This window comes from Calonectris borealis, chromosome 26 (genome assembly GCF_964195595.1).
Source record: "Calonectris borealis chromosome 26, bCalBor7.hap1.2, whole genome shotgun sequence".
NCBI lineage: Eukaryota > Metazoa > Chordata > Aves > Procellariiformes > Procellariidae > Calonectris > Calonectris borealis.
In genome coordinates, this window is record NC_134337.1 from 7,664,003 (window position 1) to 7,689,849 (window position 25,847).

Genomic DNA, 25,847 nt, shown 5'->3' on the forward strand with positions numbered 1-25,847 from the left:
TCAAAACGCTATTGACTTCTTAAAGCCAGTGCAAAAGCGCAGGTGGTTGGGGAAGTCCCCCGAATCAGAATGGGTGTTCATCGCAGAGATGTGCGAATCACCCGCCTGGCCGTAACCGCTTGGTATGGTTCTGATAGTCTCTACTCGCTTTTTCCCCTAAAGCCTGTTTTTTTCCAGGGAGATGAGATGCAATGCCAGCTTACAACCTAGATCTCCTTGGCAGGCTCCGTGTCCTGCACTCGCAGGATGTGGTGAGTTAACTCAGCTTTTTTTTTGGTCTGACTTCCTCCATTTGTGGCACTCCACTCGCCCCCTTCCGCTTTTCTCCAGCTGCAGACAGCGAGCGACCCTCCTGCAGATGGCAGGTCTGCCTCTGCCAGCAGCCATCTCTTCCCCCGGGGCTGCCTGGCCTTCTCGGAGCATCCCCCTCCTCCTGCACCCTCTCCAGCCCGTCCTTGCTCTTCCAAGGGCTTCACCCAGCACCATCACTTCTCTAGTGGGGGTGGAAAATGGTGCATAGGAAATAAAGAAAAGCCTGTGAGCAGGAACCTTGATACGAGCTGCTACCATTTTTCATGTACATGATGAAAGGACGTCTGCCCTAAAACCATAATCCAAGGATAAAAGAAGAGACAACAGGTGAAAAGCAGAGAGCCAGGAGACGCACAGTGTAGGAGAAAGGTGATCACAATTAGAGGTTTTAACACACCAGCTGCTTGGCAGTGCCACAACGGCTCTTACAGCCTAGCACAGCTCAGGAGAGGTAACCCGCATCGTTTTTTTTCCCCTGGGCTCTGAGACTGCTAGACCAGAGGCACTGCAAAACTTCCAGTATTTATCAAGGCTGGGGAATAATGCTCAGACAACCCTGTCTAGACAAAACCATCTTCTTCTGAACATACTAGACAGGAGACTGCAACGGTTAGAGGTGAAGCTTATTGCTGGCATTGCCGCTATGTAAAGTCCTGTCACTATGTGACACCACTTTTTGCAGCGGATTCAGAAATTTCTACTTCAGAAACTGCTGGTTTCAGAGCACGTGCCGCCATCCGACAGCGCAGGCCCTGCGCTGCAGCACCGTGAGAGCCCAGCGCTCCCCCGCAGTCAGACTCCTGACAGTGGGAAAGGCCATTAAAAACTGTTTTCAGCTCTTCAGAACTGAGCACGTTAGCAATGCTGAGCACATCTTGTAGAGACGGAATGATTTGCCACGTTCTCCACAGAAAGGGTTAGCTCTCACTTCAGCTGCCACGCCGGCTTAGCAGGCTGCTGGGTAAGCAGCTCCAACAGCGAAAAAACCTGCTGCCCTCAACAGCGTCGGCCACCCAGCAGCGGCCCCGCTCCGGCTGCAGCACCCGTGGGCGACATTCCCTCCAGCAACAGTCTCCAACGTATCCCGGGCTCCTTCCGCAGCTGACAGCAGGTAAATAAATCTAAATCTGCTGAGCTCTCCTCGGCCCCTCTGAGCAGTGCCCGCTTCTGCCACCACAGCGTCGCTCGCGAAGATCATCAGAGGGCAGCTGTGACAGCCAGGGAGCAAGTGCCCGCCGCGATGGCTGCCCAGGTGAGTCAGGCCGCTCCACAGGGCCTGCTGTAACACTCCTTACAAATAAGAGTAGTATGGAGCACCCCTGGGCGAACCCTCAGCCTCGAGAAGGAGGCCAAGGCCAGGCCGGGCCCTGTGAGCGGCGCAGGCCTGCCCGGGCCGGGGGCTCCCGCTGGCTGGGCCGCCCGGGGTGGCGCTCCCCGCCGCCGCCCGGGCTCTGGGCGAGGGACGGCGCCAGGGGGCGGGGCTCGGGCGGTGGCACCGGGCCCCGCCCACGGCCGAGGCGGCCGCGGCCGCGCCCCCGCCCTGCCCGCCCGCGGCGGAAGTGACGCGCCAATCACGGCCGCCCGCTCGCTCCGCCGCTGCCGCCGCGAACAAAAGGGATTTTCAGCCCCCGCCCCGCCCTCCTTGCCCCGGTTTCGCCGTCTGATTGGCTGCCATTGCCGCCGCCGGGCGGCCCACGCCCTCGCCCCGCCTCTCCCGCGGCGGATTGGGCCGCGGGCGCGCCCGGCGGCGGCTCTGATTGGCGGCCGCACCGTCCCTCAGCAGGCGAGCGCGAAGGGGCGGGGCGGCTGGATGGGGAGCGGAGCGGCGCGGTAGTGGCGGCGGCGGCGCGGGCCAGGTCGGTGGCGGGGGGCCGCGGTTCCTGGCACGGTGGCGGCGGGGCCCTGCTCCGGGCGGCTGGGCCCGGTCCGCCCTGGCGCTGCCCCCGCGGGTGGGCCGCGGCAGGTGCGGAGTGGCCCGGCCCGCGGCCGGCGGGGGCTGAGGGGCGGTGGCGGGGCCGAGCCGAGCCGAGCCGAGCCCTGTTGCGGGCGGGGGCGGCCGCGGCCGGGGCCCGGGCGGGCGGAGGCTGGGGGGGGGGGCGCTACCGGGGGGAGTGGAAGCCGGGGGAGCGCGGAGGCCGGGGGGCGTCACCGGGAGCTCGGCGTCGCCGCGGCCGTCGCTGCCCGGGGCCGGGCCGGGCCTGGCGGGTGGGCGCTGCCGCGGGGCGAGCGGCAGCAAAACGGCGGGGTTGGCCGCTGCCCCTGCGCCCGCCCCGGGACCCGCGGTCCTGCCCGCGGCCCTGCTGCCGCTCGCCCCGCAGCGGCCCCGGGCGCCGGAGGAGATCGGGGCGCCCCGGCAGCTTCCCCGGGCTGCGGCCGGCGCGGGCTCCGGTGCGGTGTTTCCCTTTGTTCGCCGCGGCTGTAGCGGCCGGTGGCAGCTCGGGAGGCACCGGCGGGGCGCGGCCCGAGCCCGGCCCCTGCCACCCCGCTGCCGGGGCGGTCGGTGCAGGTGCCCCCGCCGCCGGGTCCGGGAGGGCGCGGGGAGCCGGCACCCGGGCAGCGACCGGGCCGAACGCGCGGGCTGAGGGAGCTGCCCAGCCCGGGGTGACCCCGGGTGTGTGCCCCGTCCCTGAGCACGGACGGGCTCCTGCGGCCGCGTTACGGGCGGTCGTGCGGCAGGAGCGGGAGGCCGGGCTGCGCGGTCTGTCTGTGACCCGCCGGCCGGGGCTGCGCTGGGCTTCTGCGCCCGGGCTGCCCGCGCCTTCCCCCGGGGTACTGTGGAGCCCGAAGGTTAGAGGAACCAGGTGATTACTCTGGTTTTCTTTCAAGGAGCTGCAGTTGCCACACGGTGGTTGTTCACGGACTTTAGCAGTATTTTGAACATGAATTTTAAGTATTTGCTTCATCCGAAGTAGTACTTCAAGAAGTAACTGGGTGAGGAGGATTTTGCAGGGTAGGTTTCCTTTCTCCTTTTGGTTCTAAGATACAGAGGTGCGGGATTTAAACACTGCTCATTTTAACCGAGTTCTCTATAATTCTGATGCAATGCCAGGTAGCATTGTGGGTGTGCAATTATAAAGTGTACGTTAGCTTTTTTATTACAGAAACATATCATATAATTACTTTAACAACTCAAACGTCACACTACACATGCAGCAGCATTTTTAAAAACTTGTCTATCAATAGTTTTCAAACTGCTCGGTTAGGTTCTCATATGAAGGCAATCGTGCCCATGCAACCTCCTGGAAAATGTCAGTTCCTCTTCAGGGACAGGAAAAAAAAGTGAAGCTGATTCAGGATTATAGACATAGAGGCATTGTTGCATTGGCGTAGCTGTGACCGTGACTTAGGAAAGGAAATACCCTCCTTCAGAGGAAAAAAGGAACAACAAGCTACGTTCTTCACAATCTTTTTAAAAAAGTAGAACAGTTTGGAGCCAAGCGCTTGCAGAGTATCTTGAAGCTTCCACTTGACCAACTCCCCTGCCTGTGCCTCGGGCTCTGCGCTCCGGCTGTGCTTTGGTTAGTGCCCGCTGCGTAGTGACTCCAACCTTCGCTGAAGTCGGTGGGTGAAGGTCTTTTGCGCTGGTGATGTTGGTTAGCTTGGTTCATGCTTATATGTATGTGAGCCCAAGCGAAATGTAACCTCCAATGGTTTCATAATCATCATAGCATGATTCAGTGTGCGGAGGAGCTGCCACTGTCCAGAAGCTTATCTCTTTTGTTCTGAAGTGGCGCATGCCAAAGATAACTTACCCGGGTTTGTTAGCTTGCATGATTGTACGTACACGTAAACTGGTCTTGATGTTTATTTTCAGTTAAATACTGGAAATAACTTTCAAAAGAAGAGTTTTATCTCTTTCAAGGGTAGGTATGGGTCTGCTGAGGAGACTCCTTAATGGTCCATAGCATAGCTAAAAGGAAGTTTACCTTTAGGCAGGCAGTAAGTAATTATCTTTGTTTATGCTCTGAACTCTTGCTTATTGTCCAAAAACGGTGGTCTATCTCAGACTCAGGGAAAATATTTATACCATCAGACTAAATAATGAGGTCCTTGTGGTTTGTGATCTGTGTGATTGGACTGGTCAGGATATTTCGCTGAATGTAAAGGGCTAATATGCCCTGGGTATTGTTTCTAATGCTGTGAAACTCTGCCTCTTGGTTAAAAGTTTTGAAATAATGGGTCAGGTTTCCCTGCTGATGAGTACAGATCTGTTGGGCAGAATGGGACCATTTGCAAGGTACTTGCAAAGAGAACTGGGTAATTGAATAGGGTTGGCGTGATCTTTTATTAAAAAGTGGGACGAGGGCGTGCACAGGGACGTGTAACCAGAAAGCAGTCTTGGAAAGGTCAGCTCAGGAGCCTGTGATGCTGGAGGGCCAGGAAGGGATTTGGATTTGGATAGGGGAGGAGGAGCTTAGATATGTGCTTATTAGCTCTTTGATCCAGAGATGCTTCTTGTTCGTGTAAAATAATAACGTAAAATGAACAGAGCTTTTTTCCATTTTTCAGCTCCCTAGTATTGAGTGGCCCTAAAAGGGAGCACTTGGGATTGTTATGGATTCAGCATAACAGGTATCTGCCAGGTGTGCTCTAATGCATTAGAAAGTTCCCTGTAAATCAGTGCAGAATACAAGTGCAATTTATTCTTGCAGTTTAGTGGGGTTTTTTAGGGCAGTGACTTTATTTGTAGCATCTGCTCCCAGTCTGTCGCCTCAGCAGCATGGCATAACCTGTGCAAACAGAGCAGTTAAAGGTCTTCTGTAGCAGCAGATTGCACACAAGGAAGCTGAGGCTGTACCACTTACATGTCTTTAATGTTACCTGTTGTTGTATAAATGATTGCTATGCAAACTGGCTCCTGCTCTTTATTTCTCTAAGTATTTTTACCCATATATTTTAGGACCGGGCTTGTTTGTGTTATTAAGCTGATTAAAGACTATAGCCATAGAGGCAAGTTAAGAATAGCATGGCTTATTTCTATAACACTGTGAAGTACAAGTCACAATGGGAGTATTTAGAATATAGAATAGAAACGATTACTGCCCAGACTAATAGCTTTAAAATATCGAAGTGCAGTTGGTAGCTGTCCTTGCTTTAACAATGTGCTGTTCGGTAGCTACCGGAAAGGTGCAGCTGCACGTTCCCGTGTCATCTCTTTAAGAGGAAAGCACAGATGCAGTCACATTGAAAGTCCATGTTCAAAATTTACTGTCCTGGGGTAACGGAGTTAGATGACACACTTTATTCTAAGATCTCAAAGGAAACTTCTCCTTTTTAGTTCTGGCTTATAATGCCACAAAACTAATATAACTTGATGAGTATCTGGCAAAAAAAGTTGTTGCTATTTCCCATCAGTACTGGTTCGGTCCTAGCACCTGGGAATTTAGTCTGAGCAAGGACTGAGATGGTTTTGAAATTAAGCCATGCATCTCCTGAGCAGACGTTCAGATGTTCCAGATTTAAAACCTGCCCAGGGAAGTGATGCAGCTCAGACTTAAGTACCAACAATCAGCATGGTAAATGTTTAAGGCTAAAAACAGGTCCCCTCTTTTCTCACCCTGTACGGCTACTTATTTATGTATAACATTAATTTGCTGCTTCTATTGCACTTTCTCCGTTTTTGTGTAAGATGAACAAGTTGTAAGTCACTCCTTCCATGCGATCTCAGCTAGCCAGGCTCCCGGTGGCGACAGAACCGTCAGTTCAGTACCCGAAGCTGAGGGAGATGGTCAGGTTCACGTCCTGGACAGCTCTCTGTAAAGGTCGGTCGGCTGATCGGAAAGTGTAGCAGTTGCTGAACAGTGACCAACACTGCCCTGGCCCGCTGAAATGCGATTTGAGTCAATGTAGTGAGTTTTCTAAATTACGCTTTTGTGTCAAGTCTCGATCAGGCCTTCTTCTGAAACTGACAGCTATGAACAGATTTACCACACACTCCACTCCTGCGTTTGCCTCTTGAACATACGTTAATGGATCTGCAACAGGGAACATACACGCAATGCTGACAGATCCGTGGTGCCCAGTTAAATTGGGTTTGGAACAGCCCCAATACCCAGACAGTCGTCGTCACTTCCACTGAAGTTTCCTTGCCCCTGCCGATGGTAGGGCTGGCCAGAAAAGTTGCTGCATTATGGAGTTTCATGTAAAACGCTGCGTGAAGCAAGGATGTGACTGCATGATGAGAAACGTGCCTGCTTAGCAGAGGGGGCACAAACTAGATTTCTGATTTCTCTTGCTGTATGAAGGCTACCTACTCCTCTCTGTAAGCAGAACTTTCTGTTCCCAGCAACTGGAAAACTGCTTTGGCATAAACAAGACAGAACTTGCATTTGTGCATAATTCTTCAAGGCACAGTTATGCAAATCAGTTGTAAAGTAGTAGTGACTTCAGAAAAATTAGGGTTCAGTTGAATGTTTTAGCTGGATAGGTTTCTCTAGTAAAGGTTAAGTTGACCCTTTATCACTTGCCAATGACGTGGAGTAGCTGCTTTACGCTGTAGCATTTTCTGATTGATAGAAGGAGTGGCAAAAGATGGATGTGACTTGGAGTCAGAAAAGTATATGTGATTGCGCAAAGCACACGACTATATCATCAACAGGTATATTTGCATCAGAGGCAAGGATTTAATCTGTGAAATGATTGCCATTGTTAACAAAATAATGTAATAAAAAAGCTTATTACTAGGCAACGTTAAGTGTATCGGCAAAGATGCTGGGGAAAAAGATTTTTGTATATGCAGTTCAGATGATGGATCTTTGTTCTTATGTGGGCAGCAAAATTATATTTAATAAATGATGGTGATATTGAAACAGTTTGAAAGAATAGTAATTAAATGTGTGTTTTTTGTGGCATTGATTTTTGTAAAGTGGTTTGGGCCTGTTCCATTAGTAATGCTTAATGGCGTTCCTAGGAAATGTATCGTAGCACTGAAATGTTAACTTTACTGTTAAGTTGTGTAGGTGGCCCGTTTGGATGGCATTCATCACAGCTCTTCAGGCCCGCTTCAGTGATGTTTGCAGCTGTGTGATCCAGATGTGTAATTTACAGTAGTACGGCTTTTAAATATCCATGTTTTCCCTCTCCTGTTAACTTTGGCTACTTCTTGGTGAATATTATACTGTCATGTTAGCCCGTACATTCTGCCTACACCATCTGGGTCTGCATATGTTCATGACCCCTTGGGAAAAGGTGAAAAATGCGTCTTCTACAGCTGGTCTTGGAAGTTAAAGAGAAAATGTTTGCTGTGTATGTTCTCCCCTTTCTCCCCCCTGGGCAATTTGCAGTCCAAAAAACTGGAAGCTGAAGTTAAATGGAGATTATATGTCACAGCTTAGAATGCTGATTTTAATGTACAAAGAAATACCTGGTAAACTATGTTCCATTTTTCAGGTTTTCAGGATGAATCTGGAAAAACTCAGCAAACCAGAACTACTGACGCTGTTTAGCATTCTTGAGGGAGAATTAGAAGCAAGAGATCTTGTCATAGAAGCCTTAAAGGTATGTTGTAAGTACCATGATAAGAGACAAAAATGACAATAGTACTACTATAGGTTCTGCAGAGCGCTTGCATCCAGGGTGATGTTCCGAGGAAAAGATTTAGTACTGGTTCAGAATCCCATCTTAATATCAGCAGTATTAGATAATAAATGCTGTATATCATTCTGTGTCTTGGAATTCTTTATTGAAAGCTGGCTGCAAGAAGCATTTCAGTGTTGAAATACAGTGTTATGCACGTGCTTTCATCCTTTCTGATAAAGAACTGAGTATTTCTGCTATCGTGAGAAATGTAAAAGGTCTATCAGACTTCCTTTGTTGGTTTTGTTCTCCTTTAGTACGGAGGGCTTCTTAAAGCAGTAACTCTTCTCGCCAGGAGGGATCACAGATTAGTCTTTTAGTGAGAATAACGTCACACTAAGAAAAAAGCATCTGTGGCTTTGTATTGTACTAAGCCAATATAAGCTGGCACTGCTGCTGAGAGCAGCAGACCTGTGTGCTCAGCTACTTACTCTTTCCCTTTGCTGGCCCAAGCATTGGTGTACCCTTCCAGCGAAGTAGGTAGCAGCTAAAACTAACCCATCAAAAAAGTTAGTTTCAACCCATGTCGGTGCGGCTGGCGTCACGGTTGTGTGAGCACTTGTGATGGGACAAGGCAGGGGTGGTGCTGGAGCAAGTGGATGCAGGGATAGCTTGTGCTGCAGGAAAACCGTGGCCGAAGTGATGTTAGCGTATGTGGTGTTAGCTCTGTGCTTCTGCTTTCCTTCTTCAGGTAGCGTGGGCTGTGGTACTCTGTGGCCAGTTTGGTGTGTTAATGTTGAGCCTAGAAAATATTTAAAAAATGTGTAGTCTGTGTGTAATACTGCTGCTTTGTGAAGAATGCTTAGTTGACACTCAGCCTCAGTAAGGTGGAAAAAAAATAGTGGTATAAATGATGGAAAGAGTCAATTTTTGAAGAAATAAGTTGTGACAGCATTGAATATTAAAGGCTTTTTCAAGATGACCTGTCACTGCTCATAAGTTTAAACTTTCAGCTGTTTCAAAAGAGGAATGGCAGCTGCAGGGCTGAGCCCTGCGGGGACTTGGTTTTCCAGCAAAAGCTTCTGTAGCTTGATTCCAAATACAAACACCTTTTGGGGGGACGGAGGGAGATCCTCCTCCAAAACAGTCGGGACACTTATGTGTTTATTGTTAATTGTTTTTGCGTTTAGACAACCTTTATATTTTGGAGGAATATTGTTACCCTCTCAGAACTATCGATTGAGTGGAAGGCCTGGCTTCTCTCTTGGAACAGATTTGCAAATTTCTCCTCTGTCCTGGGATCAGTCTTCTAATTCCGGGTGGTCAGAATGTGTTACCAGAACAAGCATCACTTTAATATCGCAGTGTGAGATGTGTGTAAGGGAGCACAGAGGGACCGATGGGCAGGAATGTAGCAGCTCCATTCCAAAGGCTGTTTAACATGTACCTTCCAATAGCAGAAAGCAATTATCTTTTCTGTTGAAATTTAACCTGCAGTTCCCTCTTGCATGAGGAGATTAATATAGTCAGAGTACCCTTTGACATAATTTGTCAAGTACTCATGACTGAGAAGAAATTAAATGAAATTGTAACCTATATTGATAATTATGTAGTATAAAATACCAAGCTAATAAAAGGTTAGTGCTTTTTTCCCCCCCTTCTGTAAGGGATATGCTGTAATGTTTCATCATAAGAATGCGAGGAAAGCTGAAGGTAGTAGGAAAAGGGCAGTAAAAGCTTTGAACTGGAGCTGGCTCTTGCTGCCCGCAGCCCTGCCTCCTGAGCGCGACCTCACGGGACAATGAAACCCCTCCAAAACTGGCCTGTGCCTGCAGCAAATGGTGAGAGGCTGGAGGTCTCCAGCTGTGCTGTTACTGGGGTCCGAAAGCCGTGTTCAGTAACGCCGCAGCTCAAGTCCGGCTTCCTGCTGGCGGAAGGCTGCGTTGCCCTTTCGATACGTGAAGGGAAAAAAAAGTCGTGAACTGCTTAATCTGGTGGCTGGACAGAGTTTCAGAAGCAGAAAACTCCCAGCTTTGCTTTGTCCATTTATTTGGAATATACAATTAGAGAAATTCTGGCCTTACTGTGCTTTTCTTTTTGTTTACTGATAGTAACTGTGGTAACAGCTTCAGAGTGCTTCACCGGCTGAAAGAGTTTTATTGTGTGTGACTGTAATTAAAGGAAAACCCACCTTGCTACTCTGTTTACTCACGTTTTGATACATATAAAAATGCTGCCCTGAAGAAAAGCCTTCTGAGACGGAATGAAGGATTGAAACTCTGAGAGCATTTAGTTTGACTTGCATGCCTTGGGTAAATTGAGCGTTAACTTGCACTGAGAGGGGTCGAAACATCCAGGGCTGGTGGAAGCGTTGGTTGTTCCGTGCACAGAGGAATCATCTGGCTGTGGGCCCGCCGCTGTCTCTGTGTTCCCCAGTGTTATGAACGGTGCATTCTGCCTCTGCAATCAGATTTCTTTGGAGGCGTGATAGTTTTATGTTAAGTGCATGTGTATGTTGGAAAGAGGCGGACTGGAACCTGAACTTTGTTGGAGGATTGCATGATCTTAAAAAATGGTGGTGTTTTTCTCCACCAGTTACATTAGACACATAGATGTCAGTGGTAAAAAATCAGAGGTTTATCTGCGTATTTACTTCCCATATAGTAAGACAAATGCATTTCCCCTCATGAGCTAATTTGACTCTTAATTCAGATTTAAATGCTTCTGAACTCTCTAGATGTTTTGAGGTAGATCCTTTGGTACATTATAGGAAAGAACAAACACTTGCAGAGAAAGAGAGTACCTTAATTTGTAAACTTGTAATTTGATTATAGTACAGTCTGCAATAATTGATATTCGTGCATGCTTAGAGAAAAGCATTTAGCATCTGGCATTTAGCAGAGAGAATTCACGCGTGCAGATGACAAAGCCTAAAATAGTTTTCTCCTCCCTCATGCTATCAGGCACTTGTTGGCTGGCACTGGCCCTGTTTCTCTCTGTGTCAAAATCAAGCAGCTGAGCCTGGCTTTCCAGAGACTGCTCGCTTAATTTGCTCCTTCATTTTCCTCCCTTCACCTCCCCTCCCCAAATCTTCACCCTTTCTTCTGTGCTACTGGGTTGTCCCTGGGTGTCTCTTCGCACCCTGCCTGGAGGCAGCGTCGCTCCTCTGCATGCAGGTTTGTTTGTCTGGTGCTCACATTCATATTATAAAGAGCTGTTGTTAGGTCACCTCTAATCGATGCCTCTGCCATATTATGACTTGCCCTTGCTGACTTCTCTCCTTGCACTGTTTGTTTTTTTTCTTCTGTGGTTTACTTTTTTCTTGTGTATTGTTTTTAATTGAGTGGTGAGTGTTTGTGATAGGGACCGTGATCTCTCCCTGTGCATTTGCAGTGGACCTGATCTTGACTTTTGACGCCCATTTCAAATTGCAGTGTCACTTCGGTTCAAACACGAGACACTAGTAAAAGGATTAAGTGAACAAATCTACTGTATTCAAAGTATTCTTTTCCAGTGCTTCAGTTTGCTTCCTCTATTTTAAAGCCTTTTTGAAGAAAAACTTTTTTTTTTTGCCTGAAAGTAGCTTCCTGTCCACTACATAAATCTCAATGTTCTCCTCAGAACAGACTTTAAGTCTCTCTTCTTATTGTGCTCCTTTTCCTGTAGTTATAATAGTATTCAAATCATCCAAACAAACAGATGCTGTCAGAGGGTTGCATAACACTAAGGGCTGGATTCTTGGTCCTCATTGCTGTGTAGAAAGGATTGCATGCGTGAACCACAGGTTAGTCTTCTAAAATAGCACACCATGATTGGAAACAATTCAATATTTAAATAGGTCTCTATCGCTATGTTAGAGCACTTTGTTCCCTGCCCCCTGCTCTTTAAATGAGGATTTTCCATACATTAGAAATGAAGTTCTGTTTACTTTTAGAAAACAGGAAACAGCTTTCTGGCTTATTCTTTTATGTTAATAAGGCCGTAGGCAATTTACACTGGAACAGAAACTAACTATTTTGTGTTAATGACTGGGAGCTGGTATTCATTGCTTCGCTTCTGAATTCAGTGGTTCACTCTATAAAGCAGTATTAATGCATAGCAAAATTAAGTGTTCATTTGTCAGTGGATTTAGAAATTAAGTTTACAGTGCAGTTTCAAAAACTAAAAGCCTACCCCTTGTTTAAATAAAAGAAAAGTTCAGTAATATAAAACCTTACTGCAGATGCTAGTAAATCTTTCACAGATGGGGCAAAATGGGCTTTTGCATCGCTTATAAAGCAGCTTAGATCTAGCAGTGTTCCCATGGGCGCTGTCCTGCTGGAATGCAAGCTTTTCTTGCAGCTTTTCTTGCAAGTTTGGGGAACTTTTTGTTTATTTCTTGCTTGAAGCAGCACTGTTTGCCAGTACCTTTTGAAAGACTGATTCTCTCTACCTTCTCAGTACGCAGATAGGTCCTGAATGAGGAACACAGGTGTGGGAATGGCTTCCACGCTGGAATGGCTCCAGCTCTGAAAGTCAGCCGACCGGGCGTCGTCAGGCTCCCTGTTTTAACGGTGACCAAAGTGCAGTTCGTGAGCACGGTACAGTCCCTGGGCCATCGTCACAAGTGTGCCGGGAGCTGTGCGTGGCCAAGCTCATACTGGGATTTGTACCATCTGTGCGACAGACCAAAAGTTCCCAGGGAAAGAAGTTGCAGTTTTGTGCTGCTTGACATTTCCCAAGAAAATTTCTTACATTTTTCAAAGCTGATAACAGGTCTTATGTGGGCAAATCTGGGTAGCTCTCGTTTATCTGGTTTGTTCACTTGATATAATGATGGCAATTAAGACAGATACTGTATTTGAGCAATGTAATTTCTGCTGCGTGGATCTCTGCTAGGCATTGCTTCAGAGCTGGAGCTAAAGTAAGACTCGGAATCCCACTCCAGCATTTTGACATTTATTTTTGTGCAAAGCAAGTGGTCCCCACCCCCATTTCCCTTCTCTCCGTCAGCGATTGCTGTGACCTCAGCTTGTCTTTATTCCCAATATCTGTCTCTGGGGAGAGAAGCTAATAAGGAAGTTCAAGGCAGTAAGAAGCTATTTAAAGATTATACCACTCTCTGCAACATAAATGAGGAACTTCTGTGCAAATTATTACTGGAGAACTGCATATGCAGTAGCTACAGTTAATAACAGTGTGTTTGTCTTGTGCTGAGGATTAAAACCTAAACTCTAAAATTACAGGCAAGAGTAATATTCTACTTTGTGTCCAAAAAAAATACTTGAAACGTGTCTTGGAAATTCCCCGTTTGATGTTCCAGTAAAACAAGTTCTAAAGAGTATTGAAGGCAGAGAGAAAATGCTGTCTCATAAACAAGGTTTCAGAAAAAGGAAATCTTTTATAAAAAAAAAATTACACATAGATTATGGGAAACATTCATCCCAAAACAGTCTAGAAATCCCAAGAGGAAACAGTAGCTTTTCCCTAACAAAGTGAAGCCTTTGCTTTGCCTGCCTGCACAGGAAACATCTCTTCAGTTGTGTCAGATATTGCTTCTGCTCAATAAAATGAGAATTATCTCTTTTCAAACAGACTAGCAGTGGTCAATTACCCTAACTTGAGCTAAAAGCCAGCCAGTTTAAGGTGGTACCCTCTCTGTGTATGCTTAATTCTTCTGATTGTCAGGAGTTTTATTTTTAATAGTTAATGTGCGTAGCTGCTTCCTTTTTTTAAGAGCAGCCCAAGCTTAAATGTTATCTTTTTTCCTGTTGGGGGAGGGCAATTTAATAGTCTTCAAAATCACCAAATAGTCCATTGAATTGCTTTTGGAGTTTGAATGCTTTGATAGGAAATTCATAAGTCTGCATATTTGAGATGGTACAGGTGGAGATACTAAATTAGAGAATCATCTAATTGCAGAAGATTGCATCTTCTTTCAAAGCACAATCGATGTTGTTGGAAGTATGTGTGTCATCTCTGGTTTTTCAGATTAAATTTTCCATTCCTAAGTTAACAATGCTTTTTGTAACCTTATTTCCTTATTATTGAAGCTTGATTTCCTGTGGATTTATGTGTTTGAATAGGTTGATGCTGCGATCTGAGATCTGAGTTGATTTTTTGTGCTCATTAATAGAATATTTCTCCTTCATCATCAAGTTGCCTCTGTTTTAAAAGTTGAACAAAACCTATATTTAAGACTGAATTCCAGTTCAGACAGGACAAAATCAAAACTGCTAGAGATGGTTATACAGGACCTCCAGCGTTAGTAGAAGAAGTTGAACTGAAGAGTTGCCTCAGTGAGGAGCATAAGCCATGGGAGAAGTCACTCATGTCTGTGACAGTTCAATACCTGTATGAAATAACCTGTGTAGATTATTGCACTGTGACTTAATTTTAGAAAGGCTGTCCCAATTATTTTAGCGACAGAGGTGGCTGCTCAGCAGGACCTGTAGCACAGAGGTGTCATGGGCAGCAGCCTGAAAATCCATATTTGCATTTCCAAGTGCTTGGTGGCCCAAATGCCAAAGCACTGGAGTTGTTTTTGTAAACTTGATGTAGTCGGTGTAGGTCGATGACCTGTTGAAGACTTTTCCTAGTCTAGACAACTTTAATTAAATGTTTATGCTCTGTTGGCCACTGAAGAAGAATAGCTGGACTTCAGAAAGCTATTAATGTTATGGTAGTCTCATCTGTCATGCTAGTTCAGGAAAATACTTAACTGCTCAAAGTAGCAAGGAAGAACTTCTTGTTCTTTCCCCGACGGGAAATAAACCACCCACTGAATCCAACAGAGTTTGGAGCCCAATGCTGCCAGGAGCAGAGGAGAAACATGGCTTTTGTTACACCTTCAGTTCTTGCAAGAAGTCAGAGGTTATAGGTAGTGAGTGTGATCTTAATCCCAGTTCTTTAAGCTTTTATTAGAAAGAACTTGCCCAGAAGTAAACTTTTCAAATGTTGCCCCATTTGCTTATGCTGTTAAAGTACTGGTGCCCTTCTAACGGGTTTCTCCCGTGTTTCTGTGTGGCTGTAGAGTGACCGGCACCGGGGTGGCTTGGGTTTAAGGGAAGAGCAGCTCATCTTTCAAAACAGTTAGGCCAGCTGGATGAATATCCCAAATTTTATTTACAGACTTTTTAATGCTTGAGTCACTTAGAAATTCCCTACACACTTGTAGTGAGGTTTGGTTGAGTCACTTTTATGAATGCTTCAGGATAACTGAAGATTCCTTGCCCCTCAAAAAAAAAAAACCTGCACTTTTTCCGGTGATTCATTAAACCAGGGGCAGCTCATTATCCAGGGCCGCCCTCCCATTTCCAGGGCTGATCTTTTCCTTCCTCTTCTTTTTTTTTTTTATGTAAAGTTAGAACAATATCTTAAGCTCTGATCAAAGGTATCCACTGTTCCTGGTGGATATTACTGATAAAGAGGGAGGGGTATTTGTGAGTGGGAGCTGTTCCTCTGTATTTGTTTACTGCAAGGGTTAGAATACAACTCCAAACCCGTATCCTAGGACAAATGTCCCTAATTGGGTTTGATCATTGAGGAGATATGGAAAGAAAAGTATTTTGTTTTGGGTTTTTTTATGCCTCTTGTCAAGGTAATGTATACACTTCTCCCTTTGAGAGCAGAGATTTACTTTTATTAATTTTTTTGTGCTAATCACATGGTCACATCTTAGAATATAGGCAGGACCAGAAAATCTCATCAGCTATTTAAATAGAGTGAAGCTTTATTGTTTATCTATCAGTCCTCTGGCCTATAAAGCTCAGTTACAGCAGTTTGCTTTTCTGTTTCAGTATATCTGTACCAACTCTGACACCAACTGGGGTGGTGTCTAGAGCATCGCTATTGCTCTTGTATGCTTGAGGGAAGTGTTTGCATTTTCGATACAGTTTACTGGGACGTCAGAAAACAACCATTCCAATAAATACTGGCTTCTAAGTTGTCTTTTCATTTTAGTCACTCAGTCTTTCCTATCTAAAAGATGTCCTTAAGCAGTCCCATAAGAAATGGGTAACAGTTAGCCATTGATGGTTTGCCATTCTTGTTAGCTGAAAGGGTTTCTGAAGAAGCGTGCGGCGAGGCTGCTGCAGTTCTGCTCTGTATTCCAAGCAGGTAGCTTGTTTTCCACCCTGCGACAGCTGAATGCCATTGCACAGCATCAGCAGAGTCGGGGCTTTGTGGAGCTTCTGCTAAGAGCCTTTCACCAACTCTGAAAAGCTACTGTGTTTAATTTGGAAGGGCTTACTTTCCATTTATGCTCATAAGGATGCCCAGATGTGAGCAGTGCATATATGGAAAGCCGAAGCACACCTGGGAGCATGCAGGCAGCATTTGTTTGGAGCAGTCTCTCAAGGCAAACACGTCATGCGTGTGCTCTGTCAAGAAAAGTGCATGCTTTAAATTAAACTACTTCAAAGGTGATAGCACACTTTGGTTAAAGGTACTGGGGCTCTTGCATTTCAGAGAAAGGTGTTGTAGGTAACTGGTGCAGAGGAAAGCCCCCATCTTTCTCTATAGCGTCACTAAGAACTATGCAGGATAGTACATGATCATTTATATGCTCTAGAAAAGTAAAAGTATGAATTATCTCGTAAGGACTGGTTACCATGACTATAATGAATCAAGAAGAAGCAAATTTAAACCTCATATTTGGAAGGTATTCTCTCTTGGCTTTGCCGTGCATGGGATTGTGCTGTCAGTGAGACACACGGGAATGGAACACCGTCACAGGTTTTTCACAAATGCATAGCATTTGGCCCGTAACCATCTCAATCATTGAAGTCAGTGATTTAAATTTCTTGGAGCCAAGATAGGTCAGCTCTGAGGGCTCTTTTGAATCTAGGTCTGTTTTCCCTCTTATGTCTTTTGTTGCATGGGTATCTGTTTTCATGTGGTTCTTATCATGGTGGTAAACGTGTAGATAATATTTCAATATATGTGTGTCTATGAAATTCTGTTTTGTTTTTAGAACTTCACAGTAGTCATTCAGTAGGATGCGGCTATTGGTATCCTAACAAACAGATTTCCAGCTGCAATGGCTAATTCTAAACGTTGTAAATGTAAAGCCTAGTACATGTGAATTTCTTTAATTCTTACATGTCACCAAAAGAAAACTAATCATTCCTATCTTGCTTCTTGAGAAACTAAACTTTGTTTAGTCTGGATGAGAATATTAAGGATTTTATTAACAATTTATGGATTTATAGGCTATTGTGAGAATAAAACTCTTTAATTGCTCAACATGAAATTCTTTCATGGTGACATAATCAAGGCAACCACACAACTGCTCTTCACTGGAACAACAGTAAATTATTAAATCTTTTGTTGAGCAAGAATTGATACTTACCTTCTTTCCTTTCGCACGGTTGTGGAATGTAAGTCATGGACATAGATACAAGTAGCTGTGGTATGAGGATGTTAGTAGACTGAATGTATTGTGAAGATGCTGTGTTCTTAAGCAAGACTTTCCTTTGTTTCTAGTTTGTTTGAGGCCACCTGGTTAAAAGACATTGTGCAACTGGAGGGACAGTGAGAAATTAATCGAGCACATGCTTCATATAAACACACCCCCCCCTTTTCAGACTGCCTGTGAATAGTATGTATTTGCTTGTGTTCCAGCTGTGGAAATGCAAGTGTTTTTTGCAAATTTTTTCAAGACTCAAGTATCTTACCTGGAGAGCAGGTGGCTTCTAGGAGCAGTTGTGAGGCAGGGGGACATCCAGCTGTGCGGTGCTGATTCAGCCTGCGAGAACTGGGCTCACTTGCATATATTTGATCCTTCTAAATGTTATTGTCTTTATTAGTGGGGGACCATCAACTTTTGCCCATTTTAAATGTATTAATGAGGGGTTTTATTATCTGGGAGCCTAGCTGAAATCTTAAATGTTAACAGTTTAAAAATCCCTTCTGGTGATAGAAGGCTTATTGTCCTCGCCATACACTTAACTTTTCATAGTCTTAACTTACTTGATCAGAGTCTGCCATTAGAGGAGTAGTATGTGCACCTAGTATGTAAAAAACATGGTGTTTGTCCCCTTGTTACTGGTCTCATCAGAAATGGCAAGGCCCAGACGGGCTTTGGAGATCACACAGGTGGTGTGGACTGCACTGCTGTTCAGCAGGTAGATCACTTGACCGGTTTGTCTTACAAATTACTGTCTCTTTCTTGTCTCTTAACCAAGGACGTTTAACATGACACATTTGTGTTTTTTCCTGCCTGAATACTCTTATTCTTACAGCAGATAACAGGATACAAATCAGACTGTGTTAAGATCTCTTTATCTCTAAGTGGAAAACTGGGGAAGAGGAATATTACAAATCACTACAAATTACTTTCTTCTTTAGCTAGTTTTCTATTTTAAGTATATTGAAATACGAATTTGTTTTTGTATTGCAGGCCCAGCATAGAGACACGTTCATTGAAGAACGCTATGGGAAGTACAACATCAGTGATCCATTAATGGCTTTGCAGAGAGATTTTGAGACCCTGAAAGAGGGAAATCATGGTGAAAAGCAACCAGTATGCTCCAATCCGTTATCTATTTTGAAAGTGGTGATGAAACATTGCAAGAATATGCAGGAAAGAATGTTATCCCAACTAGCTGCAGCGGAAAGCAGGCACAGAAAGGTAAGTTTTGCTTCAAATAAGTCGTGCAGAAGTTAATAGTTGCATTTTGATAATACATTAACTTCAGCAAAAACACTTAAATGCCTTGAGTTTTGGTAACTGAAAGGACTTTGCACCTTTGTTTAAACTTCACACTCAATACAAGGCAGCTGGTAAGCTTATTAATTGTAATTCCAAAATTTGAAATACGTGCAAGATGTTTTTGTTACGACACACAAAAAAGGAACTAGCTTATTCACAGCTGGGAGGTATAGTGCTTACCAAATGTAAGAAAGGATTTCTGGAAGTTTGAATTCTCAGGGACGTATCACTGTTCTACTTGTGACTTCTTCTCAGTGATCGTTGAAGAGCTGGTACCAGCTGCTTATGGGAGTGCACCTCCTTGTGCTTTCCTAAGAAAGTATGGCATGACCAAAACTATTTTTCATGCTATTTGGCCTCTTTAATAAAGCACCTGTTATTCTTCATATTTAGCTTTACCATATATTGACACCAATGAAGCGCTTGGTCCACATGTCAAACTGTACTTCCACAGAGGTTTGCTCCTCTGGCATACTGTAGTATTTTACTAGAGGAGCATAAAGCTGCACACAAGTCTGAAGGCAAGAGTCCACTGAACTCTGCTTCTTGGAGTCTTGCTACAACATATTCTCTTTATGTAACTAGTTAGCTTTTAAAAAAACATGTTTACATGTTTGTTTTGTCCTGCAGTAAATTTAAACAAGTCAAAATGATTGAAGTATTTGTCCCTGCTATGTAGTCAGGGCAGAGAATAATTGCCCAAGAGTACATCACTGGAATCTGCAACTGGGAGGAGCTCTGTGGAGCATTCCTGCAGTTACCTGCATTGCAGCGCTGTATCATAACCTCTTCACAAACTTCTTTTCCATCTTAAAAAATAGCTGGGATTTTTGCTTTTACTTGCGTCAGTGGCAGACTATGAGGTGGTGCCGTTACACTGGTGTCTAGAAGCGATCTTTTACCGTGTCCGATCTAGGTGTACGTTCGACTAGTGCCTGGGCCTGGGCCAGTACCATTCTGTATTTTTTCAAGTATGTCACTCTTGCTTTGATTAAAACTTACTGAATCATGGGCAAAGATCTCAAGTACAAGTAGTTGTGTTCTGTTTCTAATCAAAAGGTTCAAAGTCGAACCCTCTGTTTCATTGCTCATCAGCATGGGGGTTAAAGTTTATTTTCCCATAATCTGTTTTGATGGGGATAAGATGAGCAAGTTCCTTTCAGTCTGTGAATGATCTGAAGCATTTCTGTTGCAGAAACTTTACTATGACATAAGCAACTAGCCAGCTTGACTTCTACATCACAGACGCTATGCTTAGGGTGGGCAGCTGGAGGTATCTTCAGCTTTCGGTTTGTCCTCTAAGTCACCTGCTGCTTCTGGACAAGTTTCTGTGTGTTTCACTTTTCAGCCAAGTATCTAGCTAAATCATGCTATTACAATCAGATATTTTTCCCTTTCTCATTCTATCCTTCCTGTCTGCTTCTGTAAAAAGGTTCCTTATGTACTTAAAGAAATTTAAGCATTGTTTGGAAGCTTAAATTTCAGGAAGACCGAGGAGCTGCTAAATTCATGGTGACCATGTGTTGGGAGAGCCTAGAGTTTTGGTGGTGAGATACAGCAGAGTCTCTTGGGAAGTTTGTATTCTGGCTTTTTTGTTGAGTTAATAGAATTTCAGTTATTCATGTAATTCAGCATTAAAGCTGAAGGAGCTCCTTAACTGGGTTCTTATGGCAAGCAGTTTCATTTCAAGAGCTCATCTTGTTCTTAAGTGGAAGAACAAATTAATGTTCTTTAAAATAAACTTTGCACTGTAGTCCTCAAATCCCCTGTAAGAAACTGGGGGAGAAGCCTGTATGCAAATTACTGCTGAAACGGTAGCGAGGATCGTCTTGTTGTAATTGCTAGTGCCCTGTGTCTCCTGGATGCGCCTTCTCTGGGGCAGTGCCTCTGCTCCTGCTGGGGCTTATATTAATGGTCCTGCCAGGAAATTCTGACGAGGGCACCATTCAACCAAGGACGGATAGCGTGAATTTCTCAAGGCTATTCTGCAGTTTGGAGGAGAAGCATGCAATATAGATATTAAATAATAAAGACGCATACGGTGTAAGGCTTTCCTAACTTCTTTCGCAAACCGACTCAACTATACCAAATAATAATGTAGTACCGTAACTTGTCCAGAAGCTGCTTTTATGTGATTTTGAGTTGGATTCGGATGTCTGAGGCTGCAGTGGTTGCTCTCCCGTGTCATTGTCACGGCTTTGGACAGTGTGCGAAGGCGCTGATCTCTCCCTGTGTTACGCCAGCTTGTAAGTGTGCCTGGGCATTGAAGTGACCGACGTTTGTCTGGCAGGTGATACTGGACCTGGAGGAGGAGAGGCAGCGGCACGCCCAGGACACGGCGGAGGGGGATGATGTCACCTACATGCTGGAGAAGGAGCGGGAGCGGCTCACCCAGCAGGTATGCTTTGGGAGCTGGTAATTACCCAACCCACGGAAACCCTGGGCTCCTGGGTGGTGAACTCAGTAGTGATGTCTAATTGCACCTTCGTGTTGAAAGAGTAGTAGGGACCTCCCTCCTCTGTAAGGCGCTCCTAGCTTTTATCATTTCGATATGAAAATCAACCTTAATTTTTCGGGGTGTTTTGGTAGCTGAGCAGTGCTAAAAGCTATTAATAGGCAACCAAATGCTTTGAAATCTTACTTCAGCCTGAAATCTGAGAAGTTCTCAAGAACAGGGCTGCACTTACAAATGATAGTATTTCCAAATTCAGAATAAGCCATGAAAGATCTCCTGGGGGGGTTACTCAGAGATGATAATAAATATTTAAGCTACTGTTTTCTGTTATTCAAGCACTGTAGACTTTATTAAACATACATAACACATCAGCATTTTAAAGTCTAAATGCCTTTCGAAGGCAAACCGACCGAGTAGTAAATGAGGTCGAAGGCAGCTTTGCTCCAGATCGCCTCTTCAGTCAGCGCATGGCAGACTGGGTGTATATCTCACTAAAGGTCAATTGAATTTCATATATGATAAAACTACTAGTAAGTAATAATTCTTAATCCGTGCAACCTGAGTCATACAAGACTGTCTTGCAGATACCTGGGGCAAGAACCTCTTTCTCAGCCATTGCCATCTTTTACCGTGTAATTTCTCCAAGATGCATAGTGACCCCTTTCCCTTTTGTGGCATTATACTTCATTTACTTTCAGGAGGTTTTGTGGTTCCCTTGCAGTCTTTTTTGTTCTTATCTTCCAGTTGGAGTTTGAAAAATCCCAAGTGAAAAAGTTTGAAAAAGAACAGAAGAAGCTGTCAAGCCAGTTGGAGGAGGAGAGGGCACGCCACAAGCAACTGTCTTCCATGCTTGTAGTGGAGTGCAAGAAAGCCACAGCCAAAGCAGCTGAAGAGGGGCAGAAGACAGCAGAACTGAGCTTGAAATTGGAAAAAGAGAAGAGTAAGGTGAGTAAGCTGGAAGAGGAGCTGGCGTCCAAGAGGAAGCGGGGTTTACAGATGGAAGCACAAGTAGAAAAGCAGCTCTCGGAGTTTGACATTGAAAGAGAACAGCTGAAAGCTAAGCTGAACAGAGAAGAAAACCGTACAAAAGCACTCAAAGAAGAGGTGGAATGTCTGAAGAGAGCCCTGAAAGAGCTGGAGGCTTCTTGCCAGGAGCACGCTCCTGCCGAGCCTTTGCAGCCAAGCCCCTCAGTGATGTCCAGAGGTGTTGCAACTGACAGTCCCGCAGTGAAGTCTGTGCCGTGCCAGACAGAGTGTCTGCAGGCAGACCGAGCAAATCCTGCCAGCACAGGCAAAGCTGTACACACCGTATTTCCCAGCCCTACTACACCTACTCATTCCTATGCAAAATCCAATGGTCATTGTGATACAGACATGCAGACGGGTAGTGAGCTATTGCAGACAAATGCAGCAGAGAACCAGGCTCAAAAGGAGAAATCTGGTGGTGCAGCCTCAGAAAATACAGTTGAGAATGGAAGTTCTCCTGTAAGAACAGAGTCACCAGTGCATCTGATGTCCCAGCTCCCTTCTAGTGGGGTCTCTCTGTCTCCCAGCGGCACAGCTGCCTCCTCTCTAACACCTTCTCCCTGCTCCTCACCAGTTCTGACTAAACGCTTAGTGGGGGCTTCAGCAAGCAGCCCTGGTTACCAGTCATCCTACCAGGTGGGGATCAATCAACGTTTCCATGCAGCTCGGCACAAGTTTCAGTCTCAAGCTGAACAGGACCATCAGTCAAGTGGTCTGCAGAGCCCACCGTCACGGGATTTGTCTCCGACTCTAGCAGATAACTCTGCCGCCAAGCAGTTGGCCCGCAATACAGTCACTCAGGTCCTTTCCAGATTTACCAGCCAGCAGGGACCTATTAAACCTGTCTCCCCGAACAGCTCACCTTTTGGCACGGACTATCGAAATCTGGCAAATGCTGTGAGCCCCAAAAACGAATCTGGTCACTCTCCAAGCCCTGGCAAGGTTTCCAGTCCACTAAGCCCGTTGTCTCCTGGAATTAAGTCACCAACCATTCCTAGAGCAGAAAGAGGGAACCCTCCACCCATTCCTCCAAAGAAACCCGGCCTCGCTCAGTCACCTGCTGCTCCTACTCCACTAACCAAATCCTCTTCCCAGGCACCCTCTCTGGGTGCCCCCATGGACGTGGCAAGTAGCTGCTCTAACAATACTGTAGTGTCAAATGGCAAAGACATTGAGATACTCCTGCCAACTAGCAGCTAGTCTCCAGAAAATGTGAATGTGACATTCCATGGCTTAGCATCCTAGAGCTAAGACACTGTTTTTCCACTCCATGTTATTTATTTCCATAGTAGCAGATTCTGTCTGTATAAAGCATTTAGTATATTTTTTCTTTTTTAATAGGTAGGAAAATATTTTTGTTTATGAAGAAACCTTAACTACAGCTATACAGTAGCCTCAAAATGTCTCATGGCAGCAGTCAAATCATTAGAGATAACAGGAACCATAATCACGTGCTGGGACCTAACTATCAAACTCTAATGGGACTGAAATGCTACTTTTAAATTATGCAGAAATAACTTTTGCAGACTTTTTTACTCCAGATGAACATTTTATAAAAAGTGCCTGAACTAAGCCTGCAATATGAATGTGATTCTCTGAAAAGGTGAGGAGGGGGACCATCTAGCTGCAGAAACAAATTCTTGTGTGAGTCCTGAATGTTGAAATCAACACTGTTTTTGTTTTTAATTCTTTCCGTTTGCTAAAATAAGTTAGCAAGTGTGCTACAAATTCTGTAAGGTGACCACCAGACTGATGCAGCCAGCCACACTTTGTCCTTTAGGACATAGCTTCTGGCTATTTGGGGAAGCACACCTAAGTTTCTTGGGGTAAAATTTAGCCGTAATATAATCCAGATTACTTTTTTCTCAGTATTCATTGTCCATGTCGTTCTTTTTGCTTTCCTGTAACACATTTGGCAGAGATGCCTGTGTGCTTTAAATGGCTAAGCTCTGGTGTCTGGTGTGTCACCTTGAATTTTCAAGTTCTTCAAGCATTCTACTGTTGTGTGTAGAACTTCTGAGAAAAGGATCTTGCTATTACTTGACAAAGATCTCGCTATTACTTGAAAAAAATCACTGGTCCATATGATACAGGTTTTTTGCAACAGTAACATGGGATCTCCTACTATAAACAAAAGCAATAATCTTGTTTCTCATCTCTATCAGCTGTGTCTGGCTGACCTGGATTTTACCCACTAGTTAGCTATGGGATCTTGCTGGCTTTCCTTGGCTGCAAATATGGAACCAAATCACTACTGTCATGTGATTGAATATGTATATATGTGTAAGTAGTTTCACACACATACGTACTAAAACACAATGTATTAGGAAAATCTTTATCTATTCTTGATGTTCTGCCTAATAGGAAGAAAATGTGGGAATTCATTGAGATAAAAAAAATCACTTAGTGAGGAATTGCCTAAGTTTGAGGCAAATCATGTGTGTGAAAAATTATTTGGGCCCAAGGGGGGAGAAGCAACTGATTCCTGTGCGGAAACGTTTGCTGCAAGAAATGTAGTCCTCACTGCAGACGTCCTGCGTGTGCTGCCCATCGTTCAGCGGCACAGCACGGTTGGTTTTCTGAGTCACTGCGGTGAGAAATACAGGACAAACGCACCACAGATCAGTGGCAGAGGCTGGGAGCACAACCCTGAGTTAATTATCTCAGGTGTTGTATGTGAACTGATCCTAAATTTAGAAACTGGACTTGCTGCTCAGTGTCAGTCGATGTTCAGCATTTCCCTCTGCAGCAGTGTCACGTTTACACAGAGCACAGCTTCCCACTGCCAGAGACGCTTTCTCCTTTGTCATTTTCCAATATTTAATTAGACAAAATACATCCACCTTTATTGTAGGAAACATCCCTGCGGCAGCTGGGAGGATGCACTACTTACTGTACATGACCTGATAGGTTCCTTCTAGCTTTGAGTCTCGTTTTGCAGGACATCAGCGCTCTTGTGCTGCTTTGAAGTGGCTGTTGTCTGAAGTGACCCTGCTGTTCCCTCCCACGCAGCCATGGCAGGTATTTAGACTAGAACAAGAGGTTTTTACAGACCTTTTAGTAGCCTTTTAAATTGTGGTATATTATGTGCTCTTGTTCCTAATCCAGTGGAACGGGCTGTGTACTAACAGTAGGGAGACAGAGGCAGCCTAGAGATAAACAGGCAGTGACTCTTTTGGAAGCACATTTATTACTTTTTTAACTTTTAAGTATCCACAGCAGATTTTTCCTCTTGATGAGAGTAATTGTAAAAACTGATGGGCAGATGGATTTTGGCCCATGTATCACTTCCGATTCAAAAGTGAGGCTTTTGTATACACTGCTTTAACGTGTTTCTTTGCTTTTACATTAATCTGAATGGTATTATCCCCTTTCTTTATCAATAGCTCTATAGAGAGAGATATACTATGATGAAGTCTATTAGGAAATGCACTGAGTACTGTTTCTTCTAAAATATAATATGGGAAGGGGGTGTGCAAAAGAATGTATTTTTGCTAGTAGCCTATCTTCTGAGAGAAACTAAGCACAAGATATTAAAATGGATCCAACTAATTCAGTAAGACATTTAGAGTTAGTATTTAACTATTGATGTAGATTCTGTGTGGAAGCAACTAAATATTTCTTCTATAACTCACATCTGTTATAAGCAGACATTGTTGCAGAGTTTGTCACTGGCTAATGGAGTATAATGAAGTGCAAAATGTATACACTAGTATTAATTCATTAACACTTGTAAATTTGTAAAGCCAAATGTACCAAGCTGAAGTCTTTAATCATTTTTATAGCTGATGGCATTAAACATGTTAAACATTCATATTATCAATAAAGGATTTTATTTTTAAGATG

The 25,847-nt window shown here is 44.7% G+C and overlaps 1 protein-coding gene across 1 annotated transcript; it reads left to right on the forward strand.

The window, feature by feature from the left end:
• Nucleotides 1-2,119: 2,119 nt before the first annotated feature.
• Nucleotides 2,120-25,847, forward strand: CTTNBP2NL (CTTNBP2 N-terminal like). Its single transcript, XM_075174093.1, has 5 exons — nt 2,120-2,168; nt 7,702-7,809; nt 18,209-18,439; nt 20,811-20,918; nt 21,720-25,847. Exons 2-5 carry the CDS (start codon nt 7,711-7,713, stop codon nt 23,199-23,201), a joined length of 1,920 nt encoding a protein of 639 aa, XP_075030194.1. The 5' UTR covers nt 2,120-2,168; nt 7,702-7,710; the 3' UTR covers nt 23,202-25,847.